The 23,796-nt window shown below is 43.7% G+C and overlaps 1 protein-coding gene across 1 annotated transcript in view; it reads right to left on the reverse strand.

The window, feature by feature from the left end:
• Positions 1-427: 427 nt before the first annotated feature.
• NEU4 (neuraminidase 4) overlaps positions 428-23,796 on the reverse strand; it is a 36,223-nt gene continuing 12,854 nt past the window's right edge. The window contains exons 2-4 of the mRNA XM_077293012.1: positions 8,219-8,426; positions 3,425-3,680; positions 428-2,068 (exon numbers count right to left, since the gene is read on the reverse strand). Of these exons, the coding sequence (XP_077149127.1) occupies positions 1,008-2,068; positions 3,425-3,680; positions 8,219-8,419 (1,518 nt within the window). The 5' untranslated portion in view covers positions 8,420-8,426 and the 3' untranslated portion in view covers positions 428-1,007. The remainder of the gene's footprint in view (positions 2,069-3,424; positions 3,681-8,218; positions 8,427-23,796) is intronic.

Genomic DNA, 23,796 nt, shown 5'->3' on the forward strand with positions numbered 1-23,796 from the left:
GTAGCCCTGCAGTGAAGGAGACATTATCACCCCCTCACCTTGGACTGCAGACAACTAGACATTATCAGGGGCTGGTGTGACAGCAGCTGCTCCTCACTGCTCACCCCTCTATCTGGGACATTACAGCAGTGTGCAGCTCCATGCTGTTATCAGCCAATTTCTTGATAATAGCTCTTTCTCAGCATAGAACAGGGGGTATGGTCATGCCCCCTCTTCTCAGGCTGGCTGTTACTCACAGGGGGGAGCTACACACTGGTGTGTGATGTAATGTCACTGACAGGAGTGGGAAAGCAGTGAGGAGCAGCTATTGTCACACGTAATTACAAGTGTTCTATGGCATTTCATCTTTATAGTGTATGAGGGCAGGGAGAGCATACATTTTTAACTCCCTGAAGTGCCCATTAAAGGACATAAAAATTCAAAGTTTGAAATTGTGAAATTTTTGATATTTTCACAAATGAAGGCAAATAATATCAACCAAACGTTACCACTACCATGAAGTACAACTTGTTTTGAAAAAACAAACTCAGAATTTCTGGGATACATTCAAGTATTCCAGAGTTACTACCTCATAATGTTATGCTGGTCAGATTTAAAAAAATAAGGCTCGGTCATTAACGTACAAAGTTACTCTGTCCTTAGGGGGCTAAAGAAAATTTGTCAACTGAGGGCAGCATGAGGTAGGAGTTATTTGTGATTAATATTGCCATTAATAGCTGGTTATGTGAGCCTTGGTTCGACTCCACCCCCTCCTGTGATAAGCAGCTCATTGTCTATAGACATTGTATATACAGAACCTGGTGTGGGCAGGGTTAACATTCTCAACTCTGCTGCATTCTAAATCTAAAAGCTCTGATTGTTTCAGAATGGATGCACCCAATAGTCTGTGATACATCATTTGATCCATTGTCTATTTAGCCTTAAACATGTTGCTTTTAAATTAGGCAGCAATGACTTAGCACATACATGCCACTTTTATAGGTAACATTTTCCCTTGAAATAGTCTTTTAAGAAGTTGCACAAATTCCTCTTATAACATCACATTTCATAGGTGGATGAAGAAGGGCCGGGTTAAAGTGCAAGTTCTGGATGACTTCATATAGTGTGAACATACTGAATGATATCTGCTCATAGGGAGAAGTTACACCATTTTCATAAAGACAACCAAAGACTACTAAGGATGCAGACTCTGTTGCTCCTAGTTCTCTAGGATGTAGCTCTATATATGCTAGGTCAGAGTAAGCACTGGGTCCTTCATAGATAATCCATGGACCTTTCCAGCTGTCAGCATCTTTAGGGTATGGACTCAGGTAAACACCTAGATTCACCCGACTCTGAGGGCTTGTTGGGTGGGAGTACAGGACCCAAGTAGGCAGCTGGAATTGTTGGTCAGTCTTAAAAAACATTGTTTGTGCTTGTAAGTCTTTTAATGATGATTGCACCCTAGTGCCTATGCCAGCTGTCTTCTCATCTGTCTGTTTGTGCACCATTACTTTACAGATATTGCTGTGTCTATTAAATTGATAGCTTTCGGGATTCTGTCCACCTCTTTTATGTAACTGATGTAGTCTCTTAGTTCCTTTGTTTGATGTCTTAGCTCCATTGATCACATTCGTAGGCTGCAGCATCAACGTGCTTTTATCAGCATGTCTTGAGGAACACTTTACTGGAGCAGGAAAACCTATAACGCTCCCATGGCATCCACTGGGCGTCTCCACCAGCTTCTCCACCAGTTGCCCTTGCTGGAAGACAATACCATTATCAGAACTCAGAGCTTGAACCCTGAATCCTAAAGTGCTTCTGGCATTGCAGTACACGACATTGCTGCCATCTTCCTCATCCACTGACACCAACTGGCATTCTACAGTCTGCAGATTTGGGACTAGGTCTCCAAATGTCCAAGTCTTCCCATGATCATCACTACGGAAAGCAAATGCTCGTGGAGTTGTCTGGCAGAGCTTTCCAAAGCAGTTTCTGCAATCTATATAATAGGTGTATGCAGGTAAAAGTAGACGGCCAGATTTTAGCTGGATACCATGTCCTGGTCCTAAAGCAAAGGTAGCCCACTCTGAAAACAGAAAATAGTTGTAAAAGTTAGACATATTATAAGAAATAAAAACAAAAAATGTGCGTGATTTTATTATATGACAATAATTCATTTCCATATGTAGAAAAATGATTATTGCAACTCAAAATGGCAACATAGTGCAGTTATGCAAAATAGTCAAAGAAAAAAGTGAGTCAATTTTTAAGACCCTAAAAACCAGACTACAATTGATTTTTTTATAAAAATTATCTTTATTTTATTTGTATCATAAAGATCAGGACTGTATAGAAAACAAATGTTCTTATTATTAAAATTAATATCAGTGAAAAGACTACAAGTTGGAAAAATATCAGAGAGTAGCTGGTACTGCGATATTATTATGGTAACATGTTTGAATCTCATGATCCTTTGGCTTTTTCCCATAATCTCTCTTGTGTCACAATATATTTTAGAGTGGATTTCATTCTAGGCATTTTTGTACTCATAAACGGAAAAAGCTTCTTGGTCTGTTTCCATATTTTAATTTTAGGAGCCATTTTCTGTATTTTACAGTAGAATGTCGATGATCAATCATCACCAGAAGGGTAAGTGTCACACCTGATCAGAGAAACCTGTACTTTAAACTAATTAATCAGAAGCTGTCAGGTCCCTGAAGCCTCATAACCTACCTAGTACCATTAAGAACCACTATCTGGCATCCAATAATGTCCATAACATACCAACTATTGTCTGAGCTTATTGCAACAAAGAAGTTTTAAACCTGCCCTCGCCATATGCATATGAACCTGACTCATCCAGGGGTGGTGGTTCCTTAAATGAGAGCAGTCATGTGGTAATCACAACCTGCGGACCTAATCAATATTCCCCTGACTGGCTGTGTTTTCTCTTCTGTGCTTAAACTCCCAAGTACTATAATAATCCTGAAGGTAGTCGTGTTAGTAGAAAAGATGCAGGAAGTCAGGAGAACGTCAATCATGCTTAGGTCAACATGGTTACTGCATATATGGCCAGAGAGTTCTTAGTGAAGAGACATCGTCCCCAGACTTGACAGGTACCCATACATATGAAGGTAACATTAAAATTAGATTTTTGTCATAATATGAATTATTGACTGGGTTATCAAGGGCATTATTGGGGTGCAGGGTTATTGTTCTAAATGTTACTATGGGAATAAGTGATTATAGACTGACAGATAAAAGATTATAATTCTCCATCCTCTTAATATACAGTATGTGTGCTCAGTGTATTCTACATAGGAGATGAGTAAGGAAAAATAATACTCCTGTGATTTGGAACTTTTTTTAAAGTTACTAGAAAGCAAAAATAATTCTAAGATTAGACTCGACATTCATATGTACAGGTAAATTTACTTTGTACCTTTCAGTGATTCTCCGATGACTTTCTGAGTCAAATCTATAACATCACTCCATGTCCTGCCTTGGTCTGAGCTTGTTACATAGCACAGTCTTGCTAGATTTCGGCCAGTGATGATCTGGTAGGATTCTGTGGTTCTGCCTTGAACAGCAATGAAGAAAAGGAAGATCTCTCCTGTAAAGTTGTCATAGATTGGACAAGGGTTCATTGAGCGGTGTCCAGACAAGTGGGCTTTCTCCACTGCAAACATATCCTCCCACTGCAGGAAGACATAATACACCTTTATTAATTTGCACATATTTTTACCAACACACATAAAAACTCATGTGAATGTGTCATACCCTTCTTGTTATTATGTTAATTGTGTTTTTTGTTATTTTCGCTTTGTTGGAGAAGACAGCAAATTAGAGCTAGTTTCCAAAGTGGAAAATTAAAGAGTTTTTTTCAAGACCAACTTTTAGAATAGGACAACAATATCATATTGGTAGAGGTCAGATACTTGAAAACCCCCTACCAATGAGAGAAATGCCTTGTAGATGCGAGAGTGAAGTTCGCATTGTGGAGGATATTAGGCTTAGATCATTGTCAGAAAATAAAGCATGGGTGGGTTGGAAGACAGATGTGGGAGGATGTAGGCTGATGCAGTGATACGGGTAAGAATATGTTCATTTTCGGACAGCTCATAGAATCTCATGGCTTTCAGTATCACCTCTATGCTGATGATACACGGATCTACATCTCTGGACCAGATATCACCTCCCTACTAACCAGAATCCCACAATCTCTCTCTGCTATTTCATTCTTCTTCTCTGCTAGATTTCTAAAACTTAATATGAACAAAACAGAATTCATCATCTTTCCCCCATCTCACTTGACTCCTTCAACAGACCTATCCATTAAAGTAAATGGCTGCTCACTCTCCCCAGTCCCACAAGCTCGCTGCCTCGAGGTAATCCTTGACGCTGATCTCTCCTTCAAACCACATATCCAAGCCCTTTCCACTTCCTGCCGCCTTCAACTCAAAAATATTTCCTGGATCCGTACATTCCTCAACCAAGAATCTGTAAAAACCCTAGTCCATGCCCTCATCATCTCCCGTCTTACCTCTAATCTATTTTAAACTCTGCTGCCCGACTAATCCACCTGTTTCCCTGCTATTCCCCAGCCTCTCCCCTCTGTCAATCCTTGCACTGGCTCCCCATTACCCAAATACTCCAGTTCAAAACACTAACCATGACATACAAAGCCATCCACAACCTGTGTTCTTCATATATTTGTGACCTCGTCTCCCGGTACTAACCTGCACACAACCTCTGATCCTCACAAGATCTCCTTCTCTACTCCCCTCTTATCTCCTCTTCCCACAATCGCATACAAGATTTCTCCTGTGCATTACATCTACCCTGGAACTTTCTATCACAACATATCAGACTCTCGCCAACCATGGAAACCTTCAAAAAGAACCTCTTCTGACAAGCCTACAACCTGCAATAACCACCGATTGACCAAACCGCTGCACGGCCAGCTCAAACAAATCACCAACCATCAAAAGTCATAATCAAACTGCCACTGTCAGTATCTATATACTGATATAACAATCTCAACAGTCTGAGGCTTAAACCCAACAATGAGGGAGAAAAAGTGAGTAAACACAAAAAAATAAGCGTTGTAAAATACCTCAAATATGTAGCAGAGTGGACTTCTCACACCCCAATGCGCATTTCGCCGCTGGCTTCTTCTGACTTTTGATGGTTGGTGATTAGTTTAGGGGGGCTCTTATTGGATACTGTGATTTATGATATGAAATTTTTGGTATGAGATTTATGATTGGATTTATTTCCTTTTATCCCTCCTTCTCTTTTGAATTACATCTAGTTTTTTTTTTTTTTGTTCTTTGCTGTATACCTATCTGTCTCAATTTGTAGCTAATTACCTCTTTAATAATTGAACATACCTATCTACTATTTTTTGTGGTTCTCCCCTTTGAGGCACTATTTTTATTCTTGTGATTTTGTATTTTAATAATTATTAATAAAGATTCAGTATTTTATCATGGATCTCGTCATTGTTTCTGGAATTATCAGGTACCAGAATATCTGGCTATATTTATAACAGGTGTACACTGTCATTACGAGATTATTTGAGATTAGTTGAAAACCTGCTGTTTCTGTATGTGTCGCCCGCCAGGGCCTAGGGGTGCTCCGTACCATGTCCGGTCATTGTTAAAGGGGTGGTCACGAAGGAGGAGACCTGGTCAGTGACCCTGGGCACCCAAGTAAAAGTGATAATTTTTAAAGGGAGTTGTAAAGCAATAAAAGTTCGAGATGCCACCTGTGGTACTCGGTCAGGGGTGACTGAAGCTGCTCAAAGGGGTCCTCTGGAGGTGATAGTATGGCAGCAAAATGGTATCGCTTCCCACAGTTGAAGCTGGGTCCCCAGGGCTCCCGATGTGTATGGCAAGGGTGGTGAATATCGGCAAATAAATGGAGGACACAGGGTTGTAACATCTTTACCTGGCTTACAATTTGAATCAGGCCACAGTCCAGGGTACCAGCAACAGGTGGTGATGTGGTCCAGCCGGCCTGGAGGCAATGGTGGATCCCTCTCCCAGGTGAGGTCCATAAGCCTGCCTGCTCATGCTCGTATGCAAGGTCCTTGCTGCCTGTGGCTCCCTGACAAATTCCTCTCTCTCCTGTCCTGGGACAGTTACCCATATGGCGGGCAGTGCGAGCCTTTTTATAGGGTCTCTTTCATGACTCGGGCTCTTTGGGTACTGCTTTACCTTGGGGTGTGGGTGCGGGCAAATTACTTAAAGTCATTCGCACTCCGGTTCTGCTGTGTGACCTGGAGTACAACACAGCCTCGGGCTCCTGGTGCCCTGTTCCTGCGCTTCGGCTCAGACGGTGCCCGGTCATAGTTCCCCTCTAAGGCCTCTTTCACACTTCCGTCTTTTTCCTCCCGTTGAAATCCGTTGCTTTTTGAAAAAACAGGATCCTGCAACTTTTTCTGCAGCTTTTTCTGCAGCATCCTGTTTTTTCCCATAGACTTGTATTAGCTACGGATTGTGAAGGATGGCCATCCGTTTCATCTGTCGTGCACTGGATCCGTCGGAAAATAGCGGTCCATCGGGCGGAGAAAACGTTCAGAGGAACGTTTTTTTGCACGTCGGAAAATCGCTCAGCGATGGGTCCTGCGTTGTTGGCTATAACTGAAGCCTATGGACACAATCCGTGGCTGACCGTCAAACACAGGAATCCAGCGACGTATCTCGTTTTTTCATTCTGAGCATGCCTGAAAGGATTTCTAGTCCGGGAAAAAACACAAATCTCTCTCTCTCTCTCTCCGTCTCGAATTTTATGCATTCAAATTCAGGTACTACCGAATTCGATGGAGCCGTCAGTTTACTGGATGCGTTACATCCGTTTGCCAATCTTTTTACAACGTTTGTCAATATGTCGTGCCGACGCATTAGGACGGCCGTCTCAAGACAGAAGTGTGAAAGAAGTCTAAGCCCTTTCCTTCTCCTGGTCTCCTTTTCTCAGATGCTCACTAACATTCCAACCCTTCAGGTTATCTTCCATTCTTGGAGCTGCAGCTCCTCACAGGTGGCTGCACGGCCCCACTCTCTGCTCTTCTCCAACTCCTCTCAACAACTCATTAACTCCTCCTCCAGACCAGAATACATATACCTGGGGGAAGCTCCCCTGAATCCGGGTTCAGAGCTCCCCCTTCTGGCCTGGATTCAGAATGTGTTGCATGTAGATGCCTTAGGCTTTTTCCACACTTCAGTCTTTCTGTTTCTGTCAAAATCCATCATTTCGTGAAAAAACGGATCCAGCAAATGTTGCTGCTGGATCCGTTTTTTCTCATAGACTTGTATTAGCGACGGATTGTGACGGATGGCCTTCCGTTTCATCCGTCGTTGACGGATCCGTCGTAAATTCTGGCAGAAACAATGCACATAGAAACGTTTTTTGTGTATGTTGAAAAATCGCCAAGCGATGGATCCTGTGTTATAATGGAAGCAGGATCCGTCGCTGACCAACACTCTCTCTCTCCTCTCCAGAATTTTGTTCCTTTAAATTCAGGCAGCACCTGCTTCGACGGATCCGTCAAAAAAACAGATCCAGTGCATCAGTTTTTACAATCAGCACAGGATCCGTCTTTTCAACACTTTGACGGATTGTGACTGATTCTAAAAAACTGATGTGTGAAAGAGGCCTTACCTGATAAAGGGAATCCTCCTTGCCTCCAAGCATGACATCACCCTCCCCGAAAGGAAGGCAACATCACTGTAACAACCAGTTACCTTGGGTGTTACATATGCGTCTCTGCACTATCCTCTGGTGGCATCGTGTTAAAGATCATAGGCTAGACCCAAAAACTCCAGTTAGTACATTGCAGCCAATTACTGGCTACAGTGGTGACCTTATTGTTGTTTGCGAAGTTATCGCTGTGAACTTCACCCCTGGAGACAAGGATAAAGAGAAAGATGGAGGATCCGGAAAGCAGCAGAAAGAGAGTTGAGAGGATTGGTAGGGTGAGAAGAAATCAATTTGCTATTTTATGGCATTCAGACACTTCTGGCACCAATTTTAAGGTGCTTGACAATTCCATTAAATCCTCTGGTCCATATTGAAGTATGTTAATACATGTTATATTATGATTAGTGCCACCTCTTACTGTCTATTATATTGCACTTTATGGACTAAATTAACATCATATCAACTTTCACTAATAACCCAAAATGAGAAAATGATCAGAAATTCCATAGTTCACTAATCACACTCTTCTGACCTCTACGTAGCTGTGGTATAGTATTCCACGACGTAATACAAGTAAATTAGCATGGGCATCATCGGCGCTCAGCCTCTCTTCTGCGAATGCCAACAGAGTCGACCAGCGTGGGATGTAGAGGAGAGCCGGTACACGATAAGTCACACCATTCTTCTCTCTCTCAAACAGAACTGTACGAGCTGGAAAATGACGGGACCCCATAAAAAAACTGAAAAGGTTAAAAAAAGAGTATTGTTATTCTGTAAAACCATATACCATAATTGTATAACAATGTGTAGCGTGCTCCCTTCTAGTGATGAACGAGCGGGCTCGGATATCATGTCATCCGAGTATGCTCGGGTGTTATCCACGTATCTCGGACATGCTTGGGTAATAAAATGAGTCCCCGCGGCTGAATGATTTGGGGCTGTTAAAGAGCTGCAACACATGCAGGATTACCTAACAAACTGGCAATCCCTGCATGTGTTACGACTGTCTAACAGCCACAAATCATGCAGCCGCAGGGACTCGAACATATTACCTGAGCATGCCCGAGATACTTAGATAATAGCCGAGGATGCTAGGATAATACGATATCAGAGCATATCAATAGAAATGCTCCCACATAAGATTAAAGTGAACAATTAATCTTTATTGAAATATATTAAGCAACAAACATTAGATCAATACCTAAAATCAGATAAAAGGAGTCATACTGCAGAGCATAATAACAGGTAAGTATTTTATATGAATGGATTAATCTGGAAGTACCGTATTTAGACACTCAAAACACATATGGAGCAAGGCAGTGTCGGACTGGAGCACCTTGGGCCCATCAGAGAAAAATCATTCTTGGGGCCCACTATGTAGCTACATAGAAATAAATACAAGACCACCAACTGTGTGGTAAAACACGCTAATATCAGGGTATAATATAAGATAGTACACATCTTAATTACAGTATGTAGCAGGGGTTGGTGTAGCCCCCCTCATAGGTTATAATGTAGCCCCCTCATAGAATATAATGTAGCCTCCCTCATAGAATATAATTCAGCCCCCTCATAAAATAATGTGGCCCCCCTCAAAGAATATAATGCAGCCCCCTCTCATAGAATATAATGCAGCCCACCTCATAGAATATAATGCAGCACCCCACAAAATATAATGCAACCCCCTCATAAGGTATGATGCAGTCGCCACCATAGAATATAATGTAGCACCCTCATAGGGTATAATGCAGCCCTCCTCATATAGTATAATGCTGCCCCCATAGAGTATACTATAGCCCCCTCATGGGGCATAATGCTGCCCCCCATAAAGTATGATGTAGCCCCCAGAATATAATGCAGTCCCCTGAGAGAATAATGCAGCCCCACCACAGAATATAGTGTAGCCCCCATAGAGTATACTGTAACCCCCTCATATAGTATGATGTAGCCCCCAGAACATAATGCAGTCCCCTGAGAGAATAATGCAGTCCCCCCACAGAATATAACACAGCCCCCTCATAAAGTATAATGCAGCCCCCCATAGGGTATAATGCAGCCCCTCTCCACCTCTATTATTGTTCTCCCCCTCCACCCCCATCATTGCCTTCTCCCCACCACCCCTATCATTGCCCTTTCCACCACCTCCATCATTGCCTTCTTCCCCACATCTCAATCATTGCCCATTCCACCATCACCATTGTCTTTTCCACCACTACCATCATTGTCCTTCACACCATAACCATCATTGTTTCTACTCCACCACCCCATCATAGCCCATTTCAACACCTCCAACATTGCCTCCCCCACCACCTTCATTGTCCTTTCCACCACAACCAACATTACCTTCTTCCCCACCACCCCATCATTGCTCATTTCACCACCTCCATCATTGCCTCCTTCCCCACCACTCCATCGTCCTTCCCCACCACCCCATCATTGCCAATCTCCAATACACACCTGCAATCCACACACAGCACTGCACCACTCTCTCTCATTCACACACATACACAAAACACTGCACCACTCTCTCACAATCACACACAAAGCACCACATCGCACCACATACACGCACACACACACGCACGCACGCAGACAGACACACAGCACCACTCACCTCTCGCAGCACATCCCGACAGCCTCTTCCTCACCAGCAGCTTTCTGTCTGAAACAGCCTCACGCTGAATGATGACGTCATCCAGCTGCGCTGTCTCAGACAGGAAGCGCCGGGCAGGAAGCAGGATGCTGAAATGTGCTGCGAGAGGTGAGTGGTGCAGTGTGCCTGTCTACGTGCCTGTGCATATGTGGTGCGGTGCGGTGCTTTGTGTGTGAGTGTGAGAGAGTAGTCCTGTGGTGGTGGGGCTTTACATGCGGGCAGTGTTATCTTCAGCCGGCGGCTAACGCTGCCCGCTATTAAAGTGAAATGGTATTCACTCTTCTCCATATCCATGGGGAAGCATAAATATTCTTTTCTCTTTAGCAGCGGGGACAGGCGTGGCTTCCTGTCACCCACTGCTGCTCCACTGGCACAGGACGGGCCCCCTTGACTCAGGAGCCCAATAGCCACTGGCTGAGGTCCCCTAGAGCAGTGAGGGCCTTAGGCAGCTGCTGGCCAGTATGCAAGCAGGTGTCAGTGCCTGGGCCCACCAGAGACTCCTCTGGTTCTCCAGTGGGCCAGTATGACCCTGGAGCAAGCAGTCACAGATTCAGATACTATGATTGTAATCCATGGGTATTTAAAGGGATATGATCATATTAAAATTCACCGTTTTTTAAAAGGAGGGAAAATCACGGTAATGGTCATAATAATAGAAGAAAAGAGAGGTGAAACAATGAAACTTAGAAAATAATAATAACACAGATAGTAACAAAATACTATTAGTATGTGTGTGTATACAATTATATCTTGTTTTTGAGAATGAAAAAAGTATATAGATGTGTTATAAGTGAAGTACATAAAAAAGGATTGCGTGTCAATATCTATGTAAATAACCATTACATATACACAAAATACTGTATATTCACCTGACCCTATGTAAGGGGTTGTAAAGTCCAGCATCTCTCGCTAACCCCTTAAGTGTATATTTGTTGCTGTTATATGAATATATATTGTATATTCATGTGATATATGTTTGCGATGCCATTGTACTGGTAGGTTGAGTGTAGTACCCAAATTTAGCCACAAATTGGGTACATTATAGTTGTAGTTACAGCATTGTAAATAGTTAAGATAGGAGGCACCGTGGATAAGGCAGGAAGGACTTTCTCAGAGATCTCAGTTGCGGCCAAGGTGCCCGTGCAGCTCACTTGGGCTAACTAGCCCCGTGCAACACTGTGCCACACAACGTTGGAGAAGTATAAGGCCCAGCCATATAGCATCCCTGGCCAGGACCTCATCAGAAGGAGCAACACAACAGTGCTAGTGGTGCAGTATTAGTGGGACTGCAGTAACTACAAAAGGCTAAGCAGCATGGGCAGGTCGCTCATAATGTGGCAGCTTATTGCATGGGCTAACGCCCTCAGAACCAGGGTGAAATGGCTGAGGGAGTCCCCAAACGGAGTAAGGCTGAGCAGAGAGGACGCTGAGAGATCGAAAGGTACGGTCCGTCCCGGAAGTGAGCTTAGTGACAGAGAGAAAAGAATAGGGACAGAAAAGGAGTTGCATGTTGTGAAACCTGATGTTGATGCTGGAAATAATGTGAATATGCTGTGTACAGAACCAAGTAAAGCTGTTGTTGTTAAAATTGAGCTGGACTGTGTCTCCCTTTGTGCGGCACCGTCTACAAGCCCAGGGTGGACCCTGAAGGCGCAGAGACCCAGGACACAGGTACACATAAGGGTTAACCCTATATAATCCAAATTTAGATTTGTTTAAAGGGACTCTGTCACCTGAATTTGAAGGGAACAATTTTCAGTCATATGGGCGGGGTTTTGGGGTGTTTGATTCACCCTTTCCTTACCCGCTGGCTGCATGCTGGCTGCAATATTGGATTGAAGTTCATTCTCTGTCCTCCATAGTACACGCCTGCGTAAGGTAAGATTGCCTTGTGCAGGCATGTACTACGGAGGACAGAGAATGAACTTCAGTCCAATATTGCAGCCAGCATGCAGCCAGCGGGTAAGGAAAGGGTGAATCAAACACCCCAAAACCCCGCCCATATGACTGAAAATTGTTCCCTCCAAATTCAGGTGACAGAGTCCCTTTAAATACATTTAGCCAATTTGCAGCTTAATGACCAGGACAATTTTTACAATTCTGACCACTGTCACTTTATGAGGTTATAACTCTGGAACACTTTAACAGATCCCGCTGATTCTCAGATTAGTTTTTAGTGACAAACAGTACTTCATGTTAGTGGTAACATTTCTTCAATATTACTTGCATTTATTTATGAAAAAAGCGGAAATATGTTGAAAAGTTTTAAAATTTAGCAATTTTCAAATTTTGAATTTTTATGCCCTTAAATCAGAGAGATATGTCACACAAAATAGTTAATAAATAACATTTCCCACATGTCTACTTTACATCAGCACAATTTTGGAAACAACATTTTTTTTTGTTAGGAAGTTATAAGGGGTAAAAGTTGACCAGCGATTTCTCATTTTTATAACAAAATTTACAAAACCATTTTTTTAGGGACCATTTAAAGTAACATTTGAGGGGTGTACATGACAGAAAATACCCCAAAATACCCCAAAGTGACACAATTCTAAAAACAAGAGCACTATTGAGTTCATTCCAGGTGCTACTCTCCCTAAGAGTCGTTTATTTAATCTGACGATTCCCGAGAGGAAGGCCTTAAAGGAATTCCTGCAGACTAGTCTTGCTGCAGGTCATATAAAACCCTCTAAGTCCCCTGTGGCTGTGGGATTCTTTTTTGTCAAAAGAAAGATGGGGGTCTTAGGGTACCGTCACACAGTGGCATTTTCATCGCTACGATGGCACGATTCGTGACGTTCTAGCGATATAGTTACGATCTCGCAGTGTCTGACACGCTACTGCGATCAGGGACCCTGCTGAGAATCGTACGTCGTAGCAGATCGTTTGAAACTTTCTTTCGTCGCTGGATCTCCCGCTGTCATCGCTGGATCGTTGTGTGTGACAGCGATCCAGCGATGCGATCGCTTGTAACCAGGGTAAACATCGGGTTACTAAGCGCAGGGCCGCGCTTAGTAACCCGATGTTTACCGTGGTTACCAGCGTAAAAGTAAAAAAAAACAAACCGTACATACTCACCATCTGATGTCCGTCAGGTCCCTTGCCGTCCGCTTCCCGCTCTGACTGTCTGCCGGCCGGAAAGTGAGAGCAGATCACAGCGGTGACGTCGCCGCTGTGATCTGCTTTCACTTTACGGCGGCACTCAGTCAGAGCGGGAAGCAGACGGCAAGGGACCTGACGGACATCAAATGGTGAGTATGTACGTTTTTTTTGTTTTTTACTTTTACGCTGGTAACCACGGTAAACATCGGGTTACTAAGCGCGGCCCTGCGCTTAGTAACCCGATGTTTACCCTGGTTACGAGCGAACCTCGGCATCGTTGGTCGCTGGAGAGCGGTCTGTGTGACAGCTCCCCAGCGACCACATAACGACTTACCAACGATCACGGCCAGGTCGTATCGCAGGTCGTGATCGTTGGTAAATCGTATAGTGAGACGGTACCCTTAGGCCATGTCTGGATTTCAGGGAGATTAATAAGATCACTGTGTGCAATCCTTACCCCTTGCCGCTAATTCTGGATTTGTTTAACCAATTAGTTGGAGCCAAGTGGTTCTCTAAGATCGATCTTCGTGGGGCATATAATTTGCTGTGGCTAAAAGAAGGTGATGAATGGAAGACAGCCTTTAATACCCCGGAAGGTCATTTTGAGTGTCTGGTAACGCCTTTCGGCCTTACAAATGCCCCGACGTTCTTTCAAAATTTAATTAACGACATTCTAAGGCTGTTGATCGGTAGAAGTGTTATTGTATATTTGCATGATATTTTGATCTACTTGCCCGATCTGGAGTCACATTGGCAGAGAGTCCGCGAGGTTCTGCAGAGAAAACACACTCTTTGCTAAACTGGAGAAATGGAGTTTGCGGTACAGAAAATTAGTTTTTTGGGGTACTTTGTTTCCAGTGAAGTCGACTCAGAGATTCTTGGGGTTTGCTATTATTATAGAAAATTCATAAAGAAAATCGCAAAACCCCTTACTGATCTTACTAAGAAGGGTTCCAATACTGTCCAATGGTCCCCTGAGGCTGTTAAGGCTTTTGAGCATCTCAGGGAGAGGTTTAGCTTTGCTCCTGTTTTGATCCAGACAGATGAGACTAAGCCCTTTCTGGCAGAGGTGGATGCCTCATCAGTAGGAGTGGGGCCTGTTCTGTCCCAGGAGGGAGAGGATGGGGTGCATCCCTGTGCATTCTTTTCCAACAGGTGGCGCTATAGAGTTTAAGTCCTCTTTTTCTTCAGAAGAGGCAATTTGCATATTTAATTTCCCAGAGGAGCATTGCACGGCGAATAAGCCTCCTTACCTTGACAAGCCAGCTGGTATGTCACTCTCCATAAGGAGAAATGCTTCCCCTTAGACCCCAGTCCAGAGCCTCTCACCTAGCCAAATCAGTTATCATGCTTCGCACTGACGAGGGCCAACAGCCCGAAACACCGTGTCTGTGAATTGAGATACTGATTTGGCTTTTATCCTAAGTCATGTTGCACGACTTGTTAAAGGGTTGATTGTGACTTGTAGGATCGCTACTTCCAACAGGTGGCGCTATAGAGTTTAAATCTTCTTTTTTTTTCAGAAGAGGCAATTTGCATCATTCTTTTCTAAGAAATTTTCAGAGGCGGAGCTCAACTACAATGTTGGGAACCGAGAATTGCTGGCTATTAAGCTTGCGTTTGAGCATTGGCGACATTTTTTGGAGGGCGCTAGACATCCTATACAAGTCTTGACTGATCATAAGAATCTGATCTATCTGGATGCTGCACTGTTTTTTGCCCGGTTCCATTTCTCTGTGAGATATATCCCTGGGATGAAGAATGTTAAAGCTGATGCTTTGTGTCGAAGTTTCTCCCCAGCGGTTAATACTGAAAAGAGGAATCTATTATGCAGAGAGGGGTGGTGGTGGCAGCATTAGGTTCTGAGTTGGAAAATAGCATTCTTAAAGCCCAGGATGAGGCACCAACTAACACTCCGTATGGGAAATTATTTGTGCCTAAAGCCCTGAGGAGAGCTTTGTTTACGGAATGTCATGAGTCTCATTTGGTGGGTCATCCAGGGATTGTCGAAACTAGAAAGTCGATTGGTCAGAGTTTCTGGTGGCCGGAGTGGCTAAGAGAAATTGTCAAGTGGGTGCGTCAGTGTACCATGTGCTCTAGGTCTAAGGCTTCTCATGCTCCGGCGGCAGGGTTGCTTTGCCCGTTAGAGGTTCCTAGTTCTCCATGGACGAATCTTGCAATGGATTTTATCACCGACCTGCCGGTCTCTGAGGGATTTCTGTCATCTGGGTTGTAGTGGACCGCTTTAGTAAGATGTGTCATCTGGTCCCGTTCAATAAATTACCCTGCGGTAAGACACTTGCCAGGGCATTTGTGAAAGAGATTGTCAGACTCCATAGTGTTGCCACGGACATTGTCTCCGATAGGGAACCATAATTTGTGGCTCGCTTTTGGCGTGTCTTTTGTGACAGACTTAAGGTTCATTTGTCATTTTCATTGGCTTATCATCCGGATTCCAATTGACAGACCCAGAGGAAGAACCAGGACTTTGAGCAGTTTTTGAGATGCTTTGTAGCGGACATTCAGGAGATGTGGTCGGAATATCTATTATTAGCGGAGTTTGCTCTCAATAATCATACGTCTTCTTCGGCTGGGTGTTCTCCTTTTTTGTGTTGTACTGGGAAGCATCCATCTTTTGGTCCTTTTTCTAGGATTGGGGCGGTGGTGCCTGAGTAGGAGAGTTTTTCTGGAAATTTGGGTTTGGATCAGTGTGCGCCATAAGCTGAAACAAGCTAATAGGAGGTCTAAGAAATATTTTGAAAAGAGAAGAAGGGAGGCAAGGTTTGTTGTTGGGGGCATGGTTTGGTTGTACTCTAGGAATCTGCGTTTGAAGATCCCTTCTAAGAAGTTGGGGCCTAAGTTTGTAGAACCCTTCAAAGTGGTTCAAATTGTCAACTTGGCAGCCATGAGATTAGACATTCCTTGGTCCTGGAAGATTCATTCAGTTTTTCATGTATCTTTGCTGAAGAAAGTTGACACACCAGATAAGGTGGCTATGCCGTCTGCTCCTCCAATTGATGAGGACTACGAGTTTGAAATTTCATGCATTCTTGATTCTAGGTGGCACAGGGGAGGGTTACAGTATCTTGTGTCCTGGAAGGGTTTCGGTCCAGAGGACAATTCCTGGATGAAAGCTGTGGATGTCTCAGCCTCTAGGTTAATTAAGGCTTCTCACAGGAGATTTCCCAATAAGGCCCGGCCTAGAGGGTCCGGGGGATCCTGTTAAAGGGTAGGTTTTGTTAGAATCTGCTTAGTTTGTGACTATCCCCCATTTTCTTGTGGTGTTCTGGCTGCTGGTCTTTTTCCTCTGGTGCTGGATTTGTCTTGGGTCAGGTGTTTGTATCACTCTTTATTAACCAGCACCTGCTTCCCAGTCCTTGCTGGACAACAGTGTTTATCTGCTTTAGTTCTGGCTTGGTGCTTTGCTTTGTCTTCTGTGTGTGTAATTTGTGCAGTGGTGGGACCTCTGGTTCTGCTAGACTTAGTTTCTGTTTTCAGTTGGTTTCTGCAGCCAGTTCTTAGATCTTTTAGAGACCCCCTTTCTCCTATCTATAGGTATTTGCTTGAAATTAACCTAGGATCGTCAGTGGGTCTATTCGCAAGGAATGGGTCGCCCACTCCATCGTAGGGTTTCAGTCTAGTGATAGTGCAGGGTCAGTTTTCCCCCTTCTACCCTAGTCCTGTGTTACAGATCCGTAACACCAAGTGCTTCACAGAAGTTTATAACGAAGAGCCGTGAAAATAAAAAATCATTATTTTTCCACAAAAATGATTTTTTAGTCCCAATTTTTTATTTTTCCAATTGTACCAGGAGAAATTGGACTCCAAAGGTTGTCAAATATGTCCCGAGTACGATGATGCCCCATATGTGGGAGAAAACTACTGTTTCGGCAGGGCTCGGAAGGGCAGTAGTGATGTTTTGTAATGCAAACTTTGACGGAATGATCTGCGGGCGTCATGTTGCATTTGCAAGGCCCCTGGTGTGCCTAAACAGTACAAACCCCTCACAAGTGACCCCATTTTGGAAAATAGATCCCCCCAAGGAGCTTATCTAGATGTGTGTGAGCACTTTAAACGCCAAAGTGCTTCATAGAAGTTTGACGCAGAAAACTTTTTTCCACAAAAATTATTTTTTAGCCTGCAATTTTTTTATTTTCCCAAGGGTAACAGGAGAAACTGCACCCGAAAAGTCGTTGTCCAATTTGTCCTGAGTATGCTGATGCCCCTTATATAGGGGGTAACCACTGTTTGGGCGCACGGCAGAGCTCAGAAGGGAGGGAGCACCATTTGACTTTTTGAACTAAAAATTGGCTGGAATCAATGGTGGAGCTATGTCGCATTTGGAAACCCCTGATGTAGCTAAACAATGGAAACCCCCCCAATTCTGACTCCAACCCTAACCCTAACACACCCCTAACCCTAATCCCAACTCTAACCCTAACCACAAACCTAACCCTAATCCCAACCCTAACCTAAACCTAATCCCAAACCTAACCCTAATCCCAACCCTAACCCTAATCTCAACTCTAACCCTAATCCAAACCCTAATCCCCACCCTAACCCTAATCCCAACTCTAACCCTAATCCCAACTCTAACCCTAGTTTTAGCCCCAACCCTAACCCTAACTTTAGCCCTAACCCTAACGTTATCCCAACTCACTTTAGCCCAACTGTAACCTTGATTGGAAAATGGAAATAAATACATTTTCTTTATTTTATTATTTTTTCCTAACTAAGGGGGTGATAAAGGGGAGGTTTATTTACTATTTTTTTATTTTGATCACTGTGATAGGGTCTATCATGGTGACCAAAATGAACCAATAGGAAAAATCTTCCTCTTGTTGCCAGGTGCCGGCCGGCAGATCTCGGCGGGCGCAGTGCGCATGCGCCTGACATTTTCTTACCGGAGGAAGGTGCCAGCGGCCGTGAGGGGAAGCAATAGGACCCAGGGACACCAGGAGACACTGGTAAGTATAGGGGAGATCGGGGACCCTATTTCTCTGTCCTCTGATGTGCGATCACATCAGAGGACAGAGACATTAAATGGCACATCAGACTTTTTCTTTTGCGGTCGCCAGTATAAGGTTAACACCGGCGATCGCAAAACAGGGGTCGGTAAAAACCGAACCGAATCATGTTCTCTGGGGTCTCGGCTACCCCTGGTAGCCAAGACCCCAAGATCTGTTGGGTGCTGGCTGGCAGGCGGGCGCACTGCGCATGTGCCCGCCATTTTCTTCCCTTGAGAAGATGGTGGCGCCCATGGGGGGAATCATGAGGGCCGAGGAGCATCGGAGGTACCTGGGAGGGATCGGGACCCTATTTCTCTGTCCTCTGATGTGCGATCAGATCGGAGGACAGAGAAATTAAATGGCAAATCGCTCTTTTTTTTCAGTCGCCAGTAAACGGTTAATATTGGCGATCGCAACCCAGGGGTCGGTACAATCTGACCCGAATTATGTTTTCTGGGGTCTTGGCTACCCCCGGCAACCGAGACACCAGAGAAAATCCATCTCTGGGGGGTGCTACACACGTTTTCCATAACGCCGTTAATTAACGGCGCTGTGGTTTAAGTACCCTTAACTACCACCGTTAAAAGGCGTATCGACGGTTATTAAGGGTTTAATTAGCATTATACCACTAGCTGGAGACACTACACAATTTATGGTTGTATTCACTATAATAATGTTGTACATTTCTCCATATGGGTATTGAGTGTCTAAATTCTTCCAGATTAATCCATAAATATAAATTATTAATTGTTGAGACCATCAACATTTTTGAGGACACACACAATTAATTTACAGTATACTTGTTATTATTATATGCAGTATGGCTCTTTTTATCTGATTTTAGGTATTGATATAATGTTTGCTGTTTAATTTGTTTCAATAAAGATTAATTGTTCATTTTAACCTTGTATGGGAGTATTTCTATTGGCTTTATGAGTTCTATGATGCCCATATACTTATAGGACCTTTCTAGACTATTTGTTGATTGCTGTGTTGACTTTCACAGATTTTGGTCACGATGGATATGAGTCAGAGACTCCTCCTGGCTCACACAAGTCGGTCATGTTTTTAAGAGTTACTGCAGAGTTTTAATACAGAAAAGGGGCAGAATCAGGAGATTATCAATGCTTTTAAATTCAAAGTCAGGAAAAGACTGCAAAATTGGTTGTATAAGGCATCCCTCGAAAATTGTGTTGTAAAGGGAATTATGTGCAAAGGCCTGAGAATCAGGATTCTACCATCTTCCCTAGTGGATGAGGATGCATTTCACACCAAATGGGAAGAAATATGTAATGGATGTTTGAGAGCAATGATTGACCTTCTTATAGGTCTGAATAAGAAGCCTTTAGAGAATTTGGAAAATTAAATTGAGGGGATATAAAAACCATTAATGAATCCCTTACACCACGGGTTCTGGAATAATTGAAAATAGGCCATGAGTCTAGGATTAACCCCTTTACCCCCAAGGGTGGTTTGCACGTTAATGACCGGGCCAATTTTTACAATTCTGACCACTGTCCATTTATGAGGTTATAACTCTGGAACGCTTCAACGGATCTTGGTGATTCTGACACTGTTTTCTCATGACATATTGTACTTAATGATAGTGGTAAAACTTCTTGGATATAACTTGCGTTTATTTGTGAAAAAAATGGAAATTTGGCGAAAATTTAGAAAATTTTGCAATTTTCCAACTTTGAACTTTTATGCCCTTAAATCACAGAGATATGTCACACAAAATACTTAATAGGTAACATTTCCCACATGTCTACTTTACATCAGCACAATTTAGGAACCAAAATTTTTTTTTGTTAGGGAGTTATAAGGGTTAAAAGTTGACCAGTAGTGTTGAGCGATACCGTCCGATACTTGAAAGTATCGGTATCGGAAAGTATCGGCCGATACCGGCAAAGTATCGGATCTAATCCGATACCGATACCCGATACCAATACAAGTCAATGGGACTCAAGTATCGGACGGTATCCCTGATGGTTCCCAGGGTCTGAAGGAGAGGAAACTCTCCTTCAGGCCCTGGGAACCATATTAATGTGTAAAATAAAGAATTAAAATAAAAAATATTGCTATACTCACCTCTCCGACGCAGCCTGCACCTTACCGAGGGAACCGGCAGCGTTCTTTGCTTAAAATGCGCGCTTTTCCTTCCTTCCGTGACGTCACGGCTTCTGATTGGTCGCGTGCCGCCCATGTGGCCGCGACGCAACCAATCACAGCAAGCCGTGACGTAATTTTAGGTCCTTCAGTATTTTAAAATTACGTTCCGGCGTTGTGATTGGTTCGCGTCGCGGTCACATGGGCGACGCGACCAATCACAAGCCGTGACGTCACGGGAGGCAGGAGACGCGCGCATTTTAAAATGCGCGCGTGTCCAGCCTCCCGTGACGTCACGGCTTGTGATTGGTCGCGTCGCCCATGTGGCCGCGACGCAACCAATCACAGCAAGCCGTGACGTAATTTCAGGTCCTTCAGGATTTTAAAATTACGTTCCGGCGTTGTGATTGGTCGCGTCGCGGTCACATGGGCGACGCGACCAATCACAAGCCGTGACGTCACGGGAGGCTGGACACGCGCGCATTTTAAAATGCGCGAGACTCCTGCCTCCCGTGACGTCACGGCTTGTGATTGGTCGCGTCGCCCATGTGACCGCGACGCGACCAATCACAACGCCGGAACGTAATTTTAAAATACTGAAGGACCTAAAATTACGTCACGGCTTGCTGTGATTGGTTGCGTCGCGGCCACATGGGCGGCACGCGACCAATCAGAAGCCGTGACGTCACGGAAGGAAGGAAAAGCGCGCATTTTAAGCAAAGAACGCTGCCGGTTCCCTCGGTAAGGTGCAGGCTGCGTCGGAGAGGTGAGTATAGCAATATTTTTTATTTTAATTCTTTCTTTTACACATTAATGTTGTTTCGATACCGATACCCGATACCACAAAAGTATCGGATCTCGGTATCGGAATTCCGATACCCGCAAGTATCGGCCGATACCCGATACTTGCGGTATCGGAATGCTCAACACTATTGACCAGCAATTTCTCATTTTTACAACACCATTTTTTTTTAGGGACCACATCTCATTTGAAGTCATTTTGAGGGGTCTATATGACAGAAAATACCCAAGTGTGACACCATTCTAAAAACTGCACCCCTCAAGGTGCTCAAAACCACATTCAAGAAATTTATTAACCCTTCAAGTGTTTCACAGAAATTTTTGGAATGTTTAAATAAAAATTAACATTTAAATTTTTTATACACAAAATTTATTTCAGCTCCAATTTGTTTTATTTTACCAAGGGTAACAGGAGAAAATGGACCCCAAAAGTTGTTGTACAATTTGTCCTGACTACGCTGATACCCCATATGTGGGGGTAAACCACTGTTTCGGTGCATGGCAGAGCTCGGAAGGGAAGGAATGCCATTTGACTTTTCAATGCAAAATTGACTGGAATTGAGATGGAACGCCATGTTGCGTTTGGAGAGCCCCTGATGTGCCTAAACATTGAAAGCCCCCACAAATGACACCATTTTGGAAAGTAGACCCCCCAAGGAACTTATCTAGATGTGTGGTGAGCACATTGACCCAACAAGTGCTTCACAGATGTTTATAATGCAGAGCTGTAAAAATAAAAAATCATATTTTTTCACAAAAATTATCTTTTTGCCCCCAATTTTATATTTTCCCAAGGGTAAGAGAAGAAATTAGACCACAAAAGTTGTTATGCAATTTGTCCTGAGTACGCCGATACCCCATATGTGGGGGTAAACGACTGTTTGGGCACATGGCAGAGCTCGGAAGGGAAGGAGCGCCATTTGACTTTTCAATGCAAAATTGACGGGAATTAAGATGGGACGCCATATCGCGTTTGGAGAGCCCCTGATGTGCCTAAACATTGAACCCCCCCACAAGTGACACCATTTTGGAAAGTAGACCCGCTAAGGAACTTATCTAGATGTGTTTTGAGAGCTTTGATCCCCCAAGTGTTTCACTACAGTTTATAACGCATAGCAGTGAAAATAAAAATTATTTTCTTCTTTTGCAAAAATGATATTTTAGCCCCCAGTTTTGTATTTTCACAAGGGTAACAGGATAAATTGGACCCCAAAAGTTGTTGTCCAATTTGTCCTGAGTACGCTGATGCCCCATATGTGGGGGGGAACCACAGTTTGGGCGAATGGCAGAGCTCGGGAGGGAAGGAGTGCCATTTGGAATGCAGACTTAGATGGATTGGTTTGCAGGCGTCACATTGCATTTGCAGAGCCCCTGATGTACCCAAACAGTGGAAACCCCCCACAAGTGACCCCATATTGGAAACTAGACCTCCCAAGGAACTTATCTAGATGTGTTGTGAGAACTTTGAACCCCCAAGTGTTTCACTACAGTTTTGTTGTGAATTCTGCTCTTGGGTTCCCTCCGGTGGTTGTGGGCGTAATGCAGCTGTCTCTGGATTCCAATCCTGGCTAGGTGTCCCTGCTGATTGCAGTTCTGACTGGGGTATTTAGGTGTGCAGGATTCATTAGTCCTTGCCAGTTGTCCATTATTCTTGGAGGTTTTGGATCTCTGTCTGGTTCCTCCTGCCCTGCTGCCAATCAGCAAAGATAAGTGTCTGGTTTTCGTTTCTGCAGCACACATGCTGTGTGCTTTACAATTCAGTGCTATTCATTTGTTTTTTCTTGTCCAGCTTAGACTGTGTCAGGATTTTTTCAGTCAAGTTGGATTCTCAGGAGATGCAGATATACGTTCCATGTCTTTAGTTAGATGGTGGAATTTTTGTATTATCTGCTGTGGATATTTTTAGGGTTTTAATACTGACCGCTTAGTATTCTGTCCTATCCTTTCCTATTTAGCTAGAGTGGCCTCTTTTGCTAAATCCTGTTTCCTGCCTGCATGTGTCCTTCCTCTAATACTCACAGTCAATATTCGTGGGGGGCTGCCTATCCTTTGGGGTTTCTGCTCTGAGGCAAGATAGTATTCACATTTCCATCTATAGGGGTATTTAGTCCTCCGGCTGTGTCGAGGTGTTTAGGATGTGTTAGGTACACCCCATGGCTACTTCTAGTTGCGGTGTCAGTACAGGTTCCACCTACTCCAGAGAAAGTCTCATGCGGCTCCAAGGTCACCGGATCATAACACAGTTTACAACGTAGAGCCGTGAAAATAAAAAATATTTTTTTCCCACAAAAATGATTTTTAGCCCCCCAAATTTATATTTTCCCAAGGGTAACAAGAGAACTTGGACCCCAAAAGTTGTTGTCCAATTTGTCCCGAGTACGCTGATGCCCCATATGTTGGGGTAAACCTCTGTTTGGGCGCACGGGAAAGCTC

This window comes from Ranitomeya variabilis, chromosome 2, assembly GCF_051348905.1.
Source record: "Ranitomeya variabilis isolate aRanVar5 chromosome 2, aRanVar5.hap1, whole genome shotgun sequence".
NCBI classification, from domain to species: Eukaryota; Metazoa; Chordata; class Amphibia; order Anura; family Dendrobatidae; genus Ranitomeya; species Ranitomeya variabilis.